The sequence below is a fragment of the Micromys minutus genome (genome assembly GCF_963924665.1).
Source record: "Micromys minutus genome assembly, chromosome: 26".
Classification (NCBI taxonomy): domain Eukaryota; kingdom Metazoa; phylum Chordata; class Mammalia; order Rodentia; family Muridae; genus Micromys; species Micromys minutus.
The window spans coordinates 4,793,740-4,807,942 of NC_137961.1; the positions used below are offsets into that span (position 1 = coordinate 4,793,740).

At 38.7% G+C, this 14,203-nt stretch overlaps 1 protein-coding gene across 4 annotated transcripts in view; it reads right to left on the reverse strand.

The window, feature by feature from the left end:
* The window catches only part of PREX2 (phosphatidylinositol-3,4,5-trisphosphate dependent Rac exchange factor 2), a 253,206-nt gene that overhangs the window by 73,852 nt on the left and 165,151 nt on the right, over positions 1–14,203 (reverse strand). For 3 of the 4 annotated variants that reach the window (XM_080938801.1, XM_080938800.1, XM_080938802.1), the window contains 3 exons: positions 12,244–12,461; positions 7,967–8,069; positions 3,317–3,460 (listed from right to left, as the gene is read on the reverse strand). In XM_080938801.1, coding sequence (XP_080794927.1) covers positions 3,317–3,460; positions 7,967–8,069; positions 12,244–12,461 — 465 coding nt within the window. Of the gene's footprint in view, positions 1–3,316; positions 3,461–7,966; positions 8,070–12,243; positions 12,462–12,933; positions 13,042–14,203 lie in introns of those variants that run through there. The other variant, XM_080938803.1, reaches the window with a different exon arrangement.

Consider the following 14,203-nt stretch of genomic DNA (forward strand, 5'->3'; position numbering starts at 1 on the left):
GTTTTTGCACGAAGACGAAAATCCGAGAGACCAAGCCCAGACTACAGGGGATGCTCCAGGAGCTGCCAGGCAGATGGTTTGCTGTCTAGCTCTGTACCTCCACCCTTCAGAATACCATCTACGTTTCCAAAGAAAACTGAGCCAGGTGGTGCCTCCTTGTGGGGAAGCCTGCATCTTACCGCGTCATAAGCACGCAGAACCTTTGACCCTGCCCTTAACTGCTTCACTTCAGTTACACAGACTCCAGACATCTGAACACTCATGCAATCAGTTAGTATAGTTAAGCAAAGATTAACTAGATAATAGAAATTCTTCACAATGAAGAAAGACCAAGGGGTCTTCTTATCCTGGTGGACTCAGAAACACATAGAAAACTGCCACACAAAAAAAATATGTTGGCAATTATATACCACCTCCCAGTGATTCTGTCTTAGCAGCTGTGTGTTGCGTGGGGCAAACATAAATACTTTCTGAAACCTTCCTAAGGTGACCGTGTGCAGTTCCTGTTGGTTACTGCTGACAAGTGAGTGAGTTATGAAAAGAAAAAGACATGAAAACAAGTCAGGGACAGGAGGACTGAGTATTGATTCTCTGTGAACTGTTTGACTTTCCTGACATTAAGGGTTCAGGGACTTATCCACATTAAACTGTGCAGCCCGATCTTTAGCTTCAAGCACTGTAGAAATTCCTTGTGCCCACTTTACTGTGGTGCTATCTCTGTGTGCCTTGTCCTGGAAATCAGAACCACTTTTGTTTGCCTAGTTCCTGTTCTGAAGCTGCGGCTTCCTGCAATTCATAATCACCTTTGACCTTATCTACTTCCGGCCCTTAAGAGGAAGAGGGCAATATCCTTGTTTCTGTTGCCACAAGCCATGCCAAGGGCTGACACTGAAGACTACCAATCCCCAGGAAATGGTCACATTTACAAATCTGCTCTCCCGCCCCATATTTCTTAATAGCTACTGAAGAGCCACAAATCATGAGATCATAAACCCTTCAAATGTTTATCCTGGGAAAGACCATTTCTTTCCTTTAGCATAACTTGAAATCACCACACAGGGTAAGTCTACTCAAAGTGAGTCAGGTTCCCCCAGCGTTCTGTCAGAACACTGAGAGATGTTAATGGTAGAGCACCGGAGCTTTATGACATTTACAGTCCTTTAAAGGAACAAGTTTATCACAGGCAGATTTTTAATGAAATCAGCTGTTTCTGGACTTTATGTCCTCTGCACTAAGCAGACATCTGCCACCCTCCACCTCTCATTGGTTTTTCTGAGACAGGGCTTTCTGTGTAACCCTGGTTGCCCTGGAATTCAATCTGTAGACCAGTATGTGCTGGAACTCAGAGATCTCCCTGCCTCTGCCTCTGGAGAGCTAGAATTAAGGATGTGCTTCTCATAGGTTATCACTATGAGGTTTGGATGACAAATGTTTACTGTAGGTTTTAAAAATGACTTTAGATTGATAGACTTATCTTTCAGTTGGCTTGTGTAAATATTTACAAAATAAAGGTTACTTACAGAATACTTTTCTACTATATGCATTCTGTAGTAGGGTACCTTTAGTCAGTTATTAAAGGTGGATGTCTCATGAATGAAGCAAGTTTTAAAAGACATGTTTAATGCCCCTTTTATATCAGTAATAGTTGCAAAGATGGTAACTTTTAAAAAGACAGAAATACAGTTAGTAAGATGGCTCACTGGGGAAAGGCTTTTGCCCATGATCCGACTGTGACAGAGTAAGCTTGACCCCTAGAATCACAGGATCACAGGTTGTCCGCATGAATGTGAATGTGGTGGCTTTCTCTCTCTCTCTCCCTCCCTCTCTCCCTCTCCCTCTCCCTCCCTCTCTCCCTCTCCCTCTCCCCCTCCCTCTCCCTCCCCCTCCTCCTCCCCCTCCCCCCTCTCTCTGTGTGGGCCTGTCTGTGTGTGTGCCTATTTGTGTGTGTGCCTCTGCCTTTGTTTATCCACGTGTCTGTGTCTGTCTCTGTCTATCTCATAATATAAAACAAGACAAAACACAGATTCCCTAAGAGCTGTAAACCCAATGTAAAAAAAATATATAAAAGTGAACTCTTTGGCTAAGCATTCTTCTCCACCTCATCCAGCTCTAATGTCTAATATATTTCAGGTTAATCTTGTTGGTTTCCTTAGATCTACTCCTGGTCATTGCTTCTTTTTCTCTTCTTCCTTACAGATTATTGCCAATATTGATCTTAACTATCACATATGATCAAAGAAAAATGGAAATGCCTCCTGGCAGTGTCTTCATAGAAACGCCCCTTGGGTGGAATCACTTTGGAAACCTGGTGAAGAATGTCCTATCTTCTGAACACCAGACTTCCAGTTTAATACATACATGGCACACAGCAAAATTTCCACTCGTGGCAAACCTGGCTGCATGTACCTGACAGTTCCTTAGTTCCACTGGTTGGTTCTCTTTACTCTGCTCATTACAGACTAGTAAAGCCCATGATAAATAAACATAATTTATGCAACCCCCCAAAAAACCCTGGAATTCTGTAGGGTACCACTTAGAAATTAATGCAGTTATGATGCCTAGCACACTTCCTTTAGGAGGTAGGGAGTTCCACTAACAGAGAATTCTGGGTAGCCAGGAGCTTCTCTTGGAACTGATGGCAAGAGTCTTCATTCTTATATTGTTCCGAATTTCTTCCAGTGAAGATATCATTCACTAATTACTTACAGGAAAAATGATTAGGAATATATATTTCTCCCCCCAAAAAATGATGTAAACCACAATAACAGGCAGCAATTTCTCCAGCCAGTGACACAGAAAACATTTAGTATTCATGAACATTTGTGAATATGCACATAGCAGCAGCCAGAGTAAAAATGTGTGTATAGATAACTTATTTTCAGAGTCGTGCTGTATAGACCAAATTGATCTCAGATTAGTATCTTTTCTGCCTCAGCCTTCTGAATGCTCAGATTACAGGTTTGAACCATCACAGCCAACAGACATAGACTACTGTTGAACATTTTCTATGCTATACAGTAGTCTAGCCGTTTGATTATTCCGGTATACTTTATTTAATCAGTTTTGTTCACCCTTATTTCTTTGAAGTATTCCATGTATTTCTCTTTCTTATAAAATGCTACAATTCCAATTAATGAATTTATTTAAATATTCTACTTAACAAATGTTCTTGGAGACAATTATATTGCCTGAACACTATGAAGAATTTTTCAAATTAGTGAACAAAAGTATCCATCGTTAATCTTACACGTACTTAAAATACTAATGAAAATAAAACAGCTTTCCATACCCAAAGCATGAAAAGGAAATGCCTCACCTTGCGAAAAGAGAACAGGATGAATTTTAAACCCTCCTCCATTCTTCAGCCTTTGGGGCAGCTGCTCAAAATGGTAACAATCCATGTAGAAGTAAACTTTCAGAGCCTGCCGGCTTCCTTCCACTTGGTACGTAAGAGGGACATCTAAAGTAACGCAGAATGCCAAGTCACTTCCTGAAGTCAGGACATGCTAGACGGTTCATTTGGATTATATCACTAGTGTGTTGAACTTTTTTTTTTTTTTTTTTTTTTTTACCAAAAACAATTTTGACATTTACTACAAAGTAATGTATTAAGAGGGTTTCTGTAAGTACCTTTAGGTGTGTGGATGGCCAGGCCCAGCCCCACAGACCAGTCCCCGGGTACCCTGAAAAATCTCTACCTCAACTCCCAAACCCTTTATAAAACCAGTCTCCTTCTCGGTTCTTTGCTGCTTCTTGTCAGAGCAGAAGCTGCCATCTTGGGTCTTTTCCATTTACTCTCTTGTATGAGGTTTCTGTGTGCAGTGTGGCTATGTGGTATTCCTTGGCTCCTGACTGTCAGGACACCCTTTCCCTGAGAGCTGTAGTGTTTACACTGGAGAAACCCTTCTCCTCAGAGCTGGAACACTTACACTGAACATTTAGGCTTACATGGCATATGAAGTGCTGTTGGTAACAGAGAACTGAACCCCAGTCTCATTAGCCAAAGAAATGGGCTTGTTACTAAGTATAATACCCAATGCTGTAGTAGAAACACAGTTGCACGTGGATATACCAGATGAGTCACTTAACTAAATGAGGATCTCTCGGGAAGCTGGCTCATTCATATTTAGTCAAAATGAGCCTATGGGGTATATTCCTTAAGTGGTATGTGAGAAACAGACTACGTAGCAACCATTAAAAACTGACCATGGGTTTTATATGCTCTGTTCTCTAGAGTATCAGAATAACATGAACAGGTTCTGTTGAGGATGCCTTCTGGTCCTTAAAAATCATTTTTTTTTCCAAATTCTTGTAACTATTCTCAAATTTCTTAAACTCAATGGCTTAAAGAAATCAGCCAACATGAATGGCTAAAAAGCTCTGGGAGTATTTTACAGTATGACTGTAGATCCTTTTTCTTATATATGAATCCACAATATTTCTACCCTTTAAAAAAGAATATAAAATTATTCTGAGTATTCTCAAATTAGAACGCTGATACTAATTAGTTTAAAATTAAGAGCAAAACATAGCAGGCACTTAGTATAAATTGACTCAATGTTAGTCCTTCAAACTTGCTCCCTGAAATGGAACTGGTTGTTCAATTTTAAATGCTGTTGACCACATAGATCACAAGTCCCATATTTATCTACTAGATTGTATATGTTGGTAAAGGGTGGTAGCAGTGATGTTCACCAGTTTCCTTTATGCCACATCCTAATGACTGTCTCATTTCTCTAACCATTTTATAGAGGGACTTTAGTGATTTGATTTTAAAAATGGAAATATCGGATTCTCAATTAAAGATTTAGAAGAATGCCCTTTTTGTGACTGGGAGAATCTTTTCTTCCTAGTTGTTAAAATTAAAAACCCAAACCAGCATAACACCGCCCAGCAAGCGTGGCTGTTCACACCTATAGTGGAAGGTGGTGGGGTTCCAGCCTAACTTGGGGTACAGAGAAAGATGAGGAGAGAGGGAGAAAGATAGGTATAGGGATAGGTGGATATAGAAAGAAAAGGAATGAAAGCGGGGTCAGACAGAGACTAGAAAAGAAAGTACAGAATTTTGCCTGCTAAATATTTACACATTTTACTTTTTCCATATCTGCCACATATGCCCTTGATTACTAAACTATGAATTTGTCCTGTGCTATCAGTGCGTCAAACTATGAAAGAATGGTAACGGTGCAGCAGCCAGACATGTATTACAGACTGGTGTGAAGCAAAGGCAGAAAGAGTGAAGGAGGTAAAACTTACTACGAATTAGCAACATCTCGTTTACTGTGACGTAAAAATTTAACACTACATGAAGGAATGAGAACAGTTTTCCTGTGCATAATTCTCCTAGACAAAAAATTTACCCCCAAAATAGAAATTCAATCCAGCAAACAATTATTTACCATTATTAGGTGGGGCTTACACAGAGTATGCCAAATAAATCAATATAATCCATTGTATTGATAGATTAAAAAATTCCTACCTAATCCTGGCAGCATACAAGACAAGCATTTGACAAATATAACATGTATTCATGGAAAATGACTTCCTCGGCATGAAAAACATATATAAAGCTATAGCTAATATTTCATTTGGTTGTGAGAAACTACGACTTCCCACTAAAGTCAGGAGCAATGAAGCTGATGCCTCTCCCTACCTCTGCTTTCAGTGCTGCACTATCTCTTCCTACTGAGCAAAGCATAGAAGAAAAGGACAGGAAGGACAGACACTAAGAAAAGGAATAAACTTCTAGCTACAGGTACAATGTTCAATGATGTAAGAAAGTCTGAGAAGATGAACCAAGTTCTCTTAAAACTAATATATGTACATATCAAGGAAGTAAGAGACAAAGTTAATATACAAAAAAAAAAAAAAAAACCCAACCATTTCCCCATATGTCAGCAACAAAATACAAAATTAAAAACATTACTATTTGTACCACATGCTTTAAAATGAAATACATGTAAATATACTAAAATATGTACGAGATTAATGTAAGAAAAAATTTTGACACACATAACATACAGACCAACTAAAAAACAAATGAAAACTAGCCTATGTTCATGATTAAAAGAACCAAATATTGATAAGATAATTTTTTATCTCATGTACAGCTTTCACCCAGTCTTCTAAAATTCCAAGGTATTCATAGATATCAACAAAATGATTTCAAAGTTTACATAATGAGGAAAAGGATTGAGAACAAATAACATAGTGCTGAGGAGGAGGAAGAAGAAGAGGAGGAGAAATGGAGAACATGGACTGTCTACCTTCAGGTAGTTCTATAGTTACAGAAACTAAGGTAATACGCTGATGAGCAGAGACTAAACAATCAACCAAATGGAACTCCAGTCTAGAAACATGCAAACTACTCCCACATGAGTTGTCAATTTCTCCTTGACAAAAAAGCAAAGGCAACACAATAAGCTGTTCATCCACCATTTCTGGAATACCTGGGCATGTGCATATAAAAACAAAGCTATAGAAAACCTAGAATAGCACAGGTGAAAGCCAGGTGATCATGGATGACACCATCTTAGAAAATACACCAAAGGCACAGGTGCTAAAATTAAAGTCTGATTATCTAGATGCCATTAAAGTTCTAATTTTGAGCTCTGTGAAAGATGATGCCAGAACAACAGGAGGATGAATCTACACAGCTGAAAAAACAAAATCCAAGCATAAGTAAGACTCATAATTTATTTAAAAACTGATTTAATCATAGTTTACCACCTATTGCCAGATAACAATTCTCTCTTGGGTATAACTAATTTACACCATCATATTCTTGCTCTTCTGTGTTCATAAGCAAAAACTGAAAATTAAAGGCATTTCTGTCCTCTCTGTCTTCATAAAGTAATAGAAAGAGTATTGATATTTTTAATCTCAGCATCCCCAAAGGTCCCCTCAAGTCTGCTTCACTGGATTTTCAGTTGGGTTTCTGACTTGTCCTCAGAATGGTCTATGTAACATTACAACAAGATACAGCCTTTTGGATATGTTAATAAGGTCCTGTTGTACACCTGGCAGCCAGGAACATGGAGATATCTCAACAACAGGAAGCCCTACATAGTCCTATCTTCTATTTGATCTCATACTCTGTTTCTTCACTTGCTTACCATGGCCAAGAAGACTGGCTTAAGAAAATGCTCAACATTCCCTTGCCTGGTAGCTGAAGTCTAACACTTTCCTCCTATTATCTGTGTGACTCATCCTCAGCTCCTCCAGAGACCTGCTCTCTTACAGTAGATGTTCCCCATCCTATTGGGAACAACTTTTAATCTGTTTCTTCATCTTTATGATTTATTTGATTGTTACTTTTAAATTAACATCAAATTAATTTGTTTTTCTGAGGTCACATTTTTCCGCACTTCAATTTATAATCTGTGGAAGACACCATCTGCTCAGTACTCCTTTGAACTTGGTACACAGAATAGTACTGGAAGAAGTAAGCATTCAAAGAAGTTTTTTGATGAGACAAATAAAAAATGATTATCATTATTTTATCAAATCATGGATTTGAAGTGGGTATTCACTGAGTCTCCATCTACTATATCAGCAAATGAGAAGGTGAATAAAGACTTTTTCTATCTCTGTAGACACTTACATCTTCTATTATAATTCATAAGCACCTATACTTATGAAAGACAGGAATCACATAAAACTGTTTCTATAAACACACTGAATATTTCCAGACAACTTCTTCTTAAACATTTATGACAAGGTCGAATTAGGACAAGAGTGACGGCCACTCACGAAAATGTAAGGACATGAACATTAAACCATGGGTTCCCCACACAACAAGTGCTATTGCTCAACGTGACTTCTAAAGTACTGCCTCAGTCAGCATTAATGCTGAAAACAGCTATGTCAAGGGGACATTTTCCATCACCTACTTATAAATGGAATGCAAACAAAAAGATGCTAACATCTGCAACCAGAAACACTCCAGACACACAAAGTTACTCACTTGCAACAAGTGGCTCCTCTTCTGATGGTTTGAAAAAAAAGGAAACTTTTTCCAAATCAAACAGGGCAACCAGGGTGTCATCAAGCATGGCTTGCTCATCTTTCTACAGTGAAGAAAAAGAATCTGTAAGACCAGGATGATATGCTGTCAGAGTCCACAGCCCACTGTAAATCAGCCACAGAATTGTTCCTCTTCCGTTTTATTTAATAGAAAGAATTTGTGTCAAACTGTCTTGAGAATTCGTTGTTCAAAATGAAATTAAGTCCTACATAGTGGCAGGTTACTTGTATGGTTTTACAGTCTTCTGTTTCTCCATTTTATTAATATTTAAATGATCATATACACACTTCTCAGTCTAGCTTGCAGATAAAACCTAATTATACTGATTTCGTTTTCAAATAATTTATGCTTTTTGCTTTTCCTTCTAAAATCTCACAAAGTGACACCAAAGAAGAAAAAACTCTCAATTTTAAGTTAAAAGCTGTATTAAATCACAGAAATCCCATTTTATAGTAATTCATTTGTTGTTCAATTTCTACCTTAAAGAATTATGACAAAAGTAATTTCCATATATAGATATATTTGTCTTCCAAGGAACTTACATACAAGTATAGTGTTTACAATCTTTGTGAGGTCCTCAGTCTAGAAAAGCGATAAGGACTGCAATTCAATTCAAATACTTGTCTCATTTCTGCAATGGAAATTTCCATGGATACAATGACAATGCTTACAAAGCTCTTTCCCTACACGCATCCCGCCCCAGCATACAATAAGCTTTGGGCAAATTGTTGAAGCCTAAGAAGCATGTTGAGCATGTTTGAAAGGGTCGTTCATGTTATTAAGAAAACAAGTGCTATATTAGATAACTTCTATGTGTAAGATTAATTATATCATCATAATGAACCTAAGTACTCTGTGGAGAATGTATTAACTGCTAAGTCAATAGGCCAGAAGTGAGTGCCTGAAAGATGGTGTCTCTGAGATGTGCAGATGAGAAGTGAATGTGTGAGTGTGTACAGCCATGGATGTGAGACAGGGTTGCCACATATCTTGCTCTATGTCTTTCCATCTTTAAGATATGGTCTCTTACTGAGTCTGGTGCTAGGTAAATTAGCAAGTTCCTGGGACCATCCCTTCCTACCTCTCCCCACTACAGACGGAGTTACAGGCATAGAAGGCAGTATGGCTAGTTGCATGCGTGTGTGTGTGTGTGTGTGTGTGTGTGTGTGTGTGTGTGTGTGTATGTATGTACACACATGTGCGTGCACACATGCGTGCATGAGTGCATACAAGCATGCATGTGCGTTTGTGTGTGAGAGAAACGTGGATACTGAGGATTCAAACTTAGGTTTTCACTTATGTGCAGTGATAGCTCGTATCCACTGAACATCTCCCAAGGCTGGAAACCTCCTTTTGAAGCACTAGAAAGGTATCTTGTACCTGGAAGTTTATGACAGGACTAAAAAGAAGACTTTTTCTAATATCAAAGAACAGAGTGAGAAGAAATGTTCCAGGCAACTCAGCCTCTGAACACCGCCGCCTGTGTCACACTGTTTCAGTGAATGTGACAGAACTGAGTAACATCTGGCTCTGCCTAGAGCTCCAGGTTACACAGTGCCTATGACTGTAGCTTTCAGAGAGCCATAGTCACAGCAGAGCTATAGTTTTCATGTATGTATTTGTGTGTATAAGTTAGTCATGTTTATATGTATGTATGTTTATTTAGGTTATAATTTAATTACAGCATTTCTCTCTTACCTTTCCTCACTGTAAACTTTCCCATGTACCCCTCTCCACTCTTCAAATAACCCCTTTTCCACTAATTATTATGGTCTGCATATGTGCATATGCATGTACATGTATATATTCCTAAATATAAACTGCTCCATCTGCATAATGCTATTGATATGTACATTTTCGGGCATTTATGTTCTTAATACAAAGGTTTTCTTTACATTTTTTTCCCTAGTAAACTCTGATTGAAAACCAAGTTGTTGAAATAAATGTCAAGTTCTTTAGACAAGCACAGTTCCATTGGGACAAGTCAGAGTTTGGGATTCACCCTATCAAAGCACAGATCACGGTTTTCAGTGTATGCAGAGACAAGACGCCTCTATCACCATCTAACTTAAGAATATTTTCATCACGACCAAAGAAAACTGAGCACCTTTGGGCGCTCGCCCTGGGGCCTCGACCCCAGCTCTTAGCTCCAGGCATTCAGATGTCTACTTTGATCTCTGAACTGTATTCACTCAGCATGTTTCATCACATGTAAGCAAATAGTCTGTGCATTTTGTTACCTGGAGAGTTTCCGCAGGACTGTGCTTCTAAGAGACATGTCTAGTTTAGCACTCACTGGTCCTACAGATTTGTCTATGCCTGAACAAGATTTTATAATATGAAACATAATATTTTATGTATTCAGTCATCTACCAACAAACACCCGAGTTGCTAAGATTTAATAAGATTGTTCAGACTGTTTGTTACAAGTTCTTTTGAGGAAGAATTCATTTATTTTTGTTTTATGTGCAGTCCTTTGGTCTGCAAATATTAGATCCATGAAGTTACAGACAGTCGTGAGCTGCCATGTGGGTGCTCAGAATTGAACCTTGGTGCTTCAGAAGAGCAGTCAGTGCTTTTGACCACTGATCCATCTCTCCAGCCCCTGTCACAAGTTCTTAAGTGAACAGAAGTTAGGTTTTCCCTGGGAAAACCTAAGGATCAGAATTCCAGGAAAGCAGGAACCATGTTTAATGTCTACAAGTACAGCTAAGCTGTTTTCCAAAGGGGTTGTATTATTTTATAATCTTGTGAGGATCATAATTTCTACAGATCCTCACAACACTTGTTATAGTAAAGGGTGTTTTCTTTGTGCCCTGACTTGCACTTATCTATTGGTAGCTGATACTGACTCTTTGTCCTGTACTTAATGACCGTTTACACATCTTCTAGAGCAGTATCTGCTCAGATTCCCATTATGTCATTTTTTTTCCAATTGCCCTTTAGTTTTGAGAGTTCTTTATACATTCTAATCTAGGCAATGTATTGCCTCTGTGATTTCTAGATATTTTCTCCTAATCCTGTAAACTTCAAATAAAATTAAGCTGCTTATAGAAGCAGCAGGAACTGGTTAGATATCAGAAACAGAGAATAGAATACAAATTAAATCTTGCTCATGCATACATTCATTCACTCAGTCAACAATAATGCCTTACTGTTAGGAAGTAACCTGTCATAGATAATTTACATCGGATATGCTATAGGGTTGTTTGTAAATGCTTTGTTTAAAGTGTCTTACTTTAAACCAACCAAGTAAGTAATTTGCTGCCCATGTAGAGTACATGTAGTCTGTTATAAAGAATCTATTCTGAGATGAATACCTTTACCCTGACTTTCCAGAATCTTCTATGAATGTGCAGTACAACAGTCACTTCTCTATTCAACAGTAAGAAAGGTGCCATTTTGATGTGTTACTACAACTGTATTTGTTTTTAAGCCATGTTACTTGGACTCTACGTTTTCAACTTGATCTTTAACCGATGAAACAGGCTCTCAAACCAGAATTCTGTTTATGAGCCCTCAAAATGTTTGTGCAAATAGAAGTGGGCATTTTGTGCATTAGGGACAGCACAGAAGCTATAGAAAATCTCTGTGAAAAAAAATCCACAGTTATCTATAGTTCAAGAAAAAATTTTCATCTTTGTCAGTGCTTAAGCATGGCCTTTTCTACTGTAGATACGAGTGTTTGTACTGTTAATGGAGAACACCTGTTCAAAGGAGAGACTGACAGATTGCAGATTGCCAGACAGTAGATGCTCCATGAAGCATGCCCCAGATTATCAGGGTCGGTGGGAGCTCTAGTATTGGGGGGCTTGTTATTTCAGGACTGAGTGGATTTAAAGAATCTACTTTCCTCTCATGACTTATTCCAGTCAGTGTCTGAGGATCTAAGAATTACTAACAATGAGGTTCTTCCCAGCTTTTGGCAGCCAGAGACAAGAGATAAAATTAGAAAAGAAATATATTCTATATTCTTATTAAAGTCTAAATGACGAAGGGAAAAATTTCCCTTCAAAGGATCGCAAACTAGAAACAAGAAAGAAGATACTGAGGGAGAAATGATCAACTGGTTCATATTTGGTAACAACGTGACTGTGCAGGTTACAGTGGATACGTGGTCACGTGACCTTGCAGGTTACAACTGATGTTGGATACATGGTCAGGCGACCTTGCAGGTTACACCGGATTCAGGCAATGGCAGTCCTAAGATCACTTACCAAATTTGGTGACAGAAGAGACTGGAAGTGAAAAAGCACACCAGCATTTGCAATCTGGTCCAGCCACCTCCTGCTGGCTTCCCAAGTCTCCATTTCATTTTCCTTGCTATTGTCAAACATCTGGTTTAAGGCAGCCATGAGCTGCTCGGAGAAGGCACAGACAGTGGCCACGAGACTTTGGCAGAACACCATGTCTCTCCGGAGCTGGGTTTCACTATCTGTGATTAAAAAGAGCACAGAGGAACCTTTACTGCAGTAGGCAGGTCTGATGCCATATGCTTTTAATCCCAGCACTCTGAGTTTGTAACCAACCTGGTCTGTATGGTGAGTTCCAGGAAAGCCAGGAGACCCTGTCTCAATAAGCAATACCAAACATCACTGGCATGGAACGCTAACCATAATGGAGCAATAGCAACACCCGTGCCCTGCTCATAACCATCAGCTCTCTGATTGAACTGAAGACTCATTCACCATGAAAGAAACCATGGCGGTACTAGAAACACAGCCAACAACTTAGAGCTACTGAGTTTGTGGGTCCTTGAGAAGAATATAAAAGTTACTTTATTAAGATAGTGTAATCCCTAACTAATTCTAAATACCTTTATGCCCAAGATAAGTGTATTAATCACTACTTGTCAAGAAAACTCCTCTTTAAAACAGAAAGAGACCGTTACAGAAGCGTTATAGTACCGCAAGAGTCTGTTTATGTAGCTGGATTTCTCATTGGAACATCAGTGCTTTAAAACCAGAAAGGGTCCATCACATGGGTCATACCCATGGGCGTTAGAGGCAACTCATTAGTTTTAGTATCTTAAGCCAATGGGCTGGCCAGATAACTCGGTAGTTAAGTGTTTCCCCAGCATGAGCAAGAGCAAGGATTTGGGTTCCATTTCTAGTTCTGGAAGAAAAAAAACAACTAAGACAAGATTCATTGCTACTTCCTACCTCTTAGGTATCTAAGAAAGACAAAAAGAATTCTAAATGCCAAGCACTTCTTAAGAAAATGCAGTGTCATGACTTTATTGTTGCAAACACACTCTAGCATCTAGGAGTGCTCAGCACTGAATAGAAACCTGGTCGTGTTACTGAGCAGAGAAAGAATAGTATGATAAAGAATCGAACCAGAGTCTGTTTCTTGTGAGCAAACATATATACTCTGTCCCTTTAAGCTGTGTAGTCTTTCAAAATTCTCCAGTGTCCTTATCACTTCTTAGTATTACAAAATACAAAATAAAAAAGAACTCCAGCAAACATCTTAACAGCTGTGCCCAGCTTCTAGCAAAAGAATGGGTTTTGTCACAGCTTTCTAATTATTTTTTAAGATTGAGATTTTTCTTGTAGTGGGAATTCATTTCAGAAAAAGTGGGTTTTGTCCCTATAAAGAGTCTTCAATTTCCTGTCAATACTTAAGTACCTACTATATTCATCTTCTGCAAACACCTAACAAATTCAATGCTCTGTGTCATTTCAGCTATTTACGAGTCCAGATGCCTTAATTTACTGCTGAAAAGAACCCTAAAAAGGACAGAGAAAAACACAGAAATATTGATGGGCATTATACTGACTCAGAGCTGGCAGGGCAGGGGAGAAAAACAAGCACAAACAGGAACACAATGACTTCACAGAATAGGAATGCTAGTGATGTCTGGTCCATGGCTACTTAGAGAGGGAGAAGCAGGATCCTGCACAGATCATCTCCCACGCAGGCTGTCCAGTTCCAAGTGGTCATATGTACAGTGTGTGTGTGTGTGTGTGTGTGTGTGTGTGTGTGCGCATTTGTGTGTGGCTTACAACAATAATAATTAAGAAAAGATTATGACTTTGGAAGGAAGTACATATAGATTTGGAAGAGAGGGTGGTGTGATTGAAGTAGGAATTATGTATAAAGTTCTTTTAAAAAATGATTTTTTAAAGTCCTGAAGGCCCAAACCAGAAAAAATTTTATCTTTATCTCTGGCTT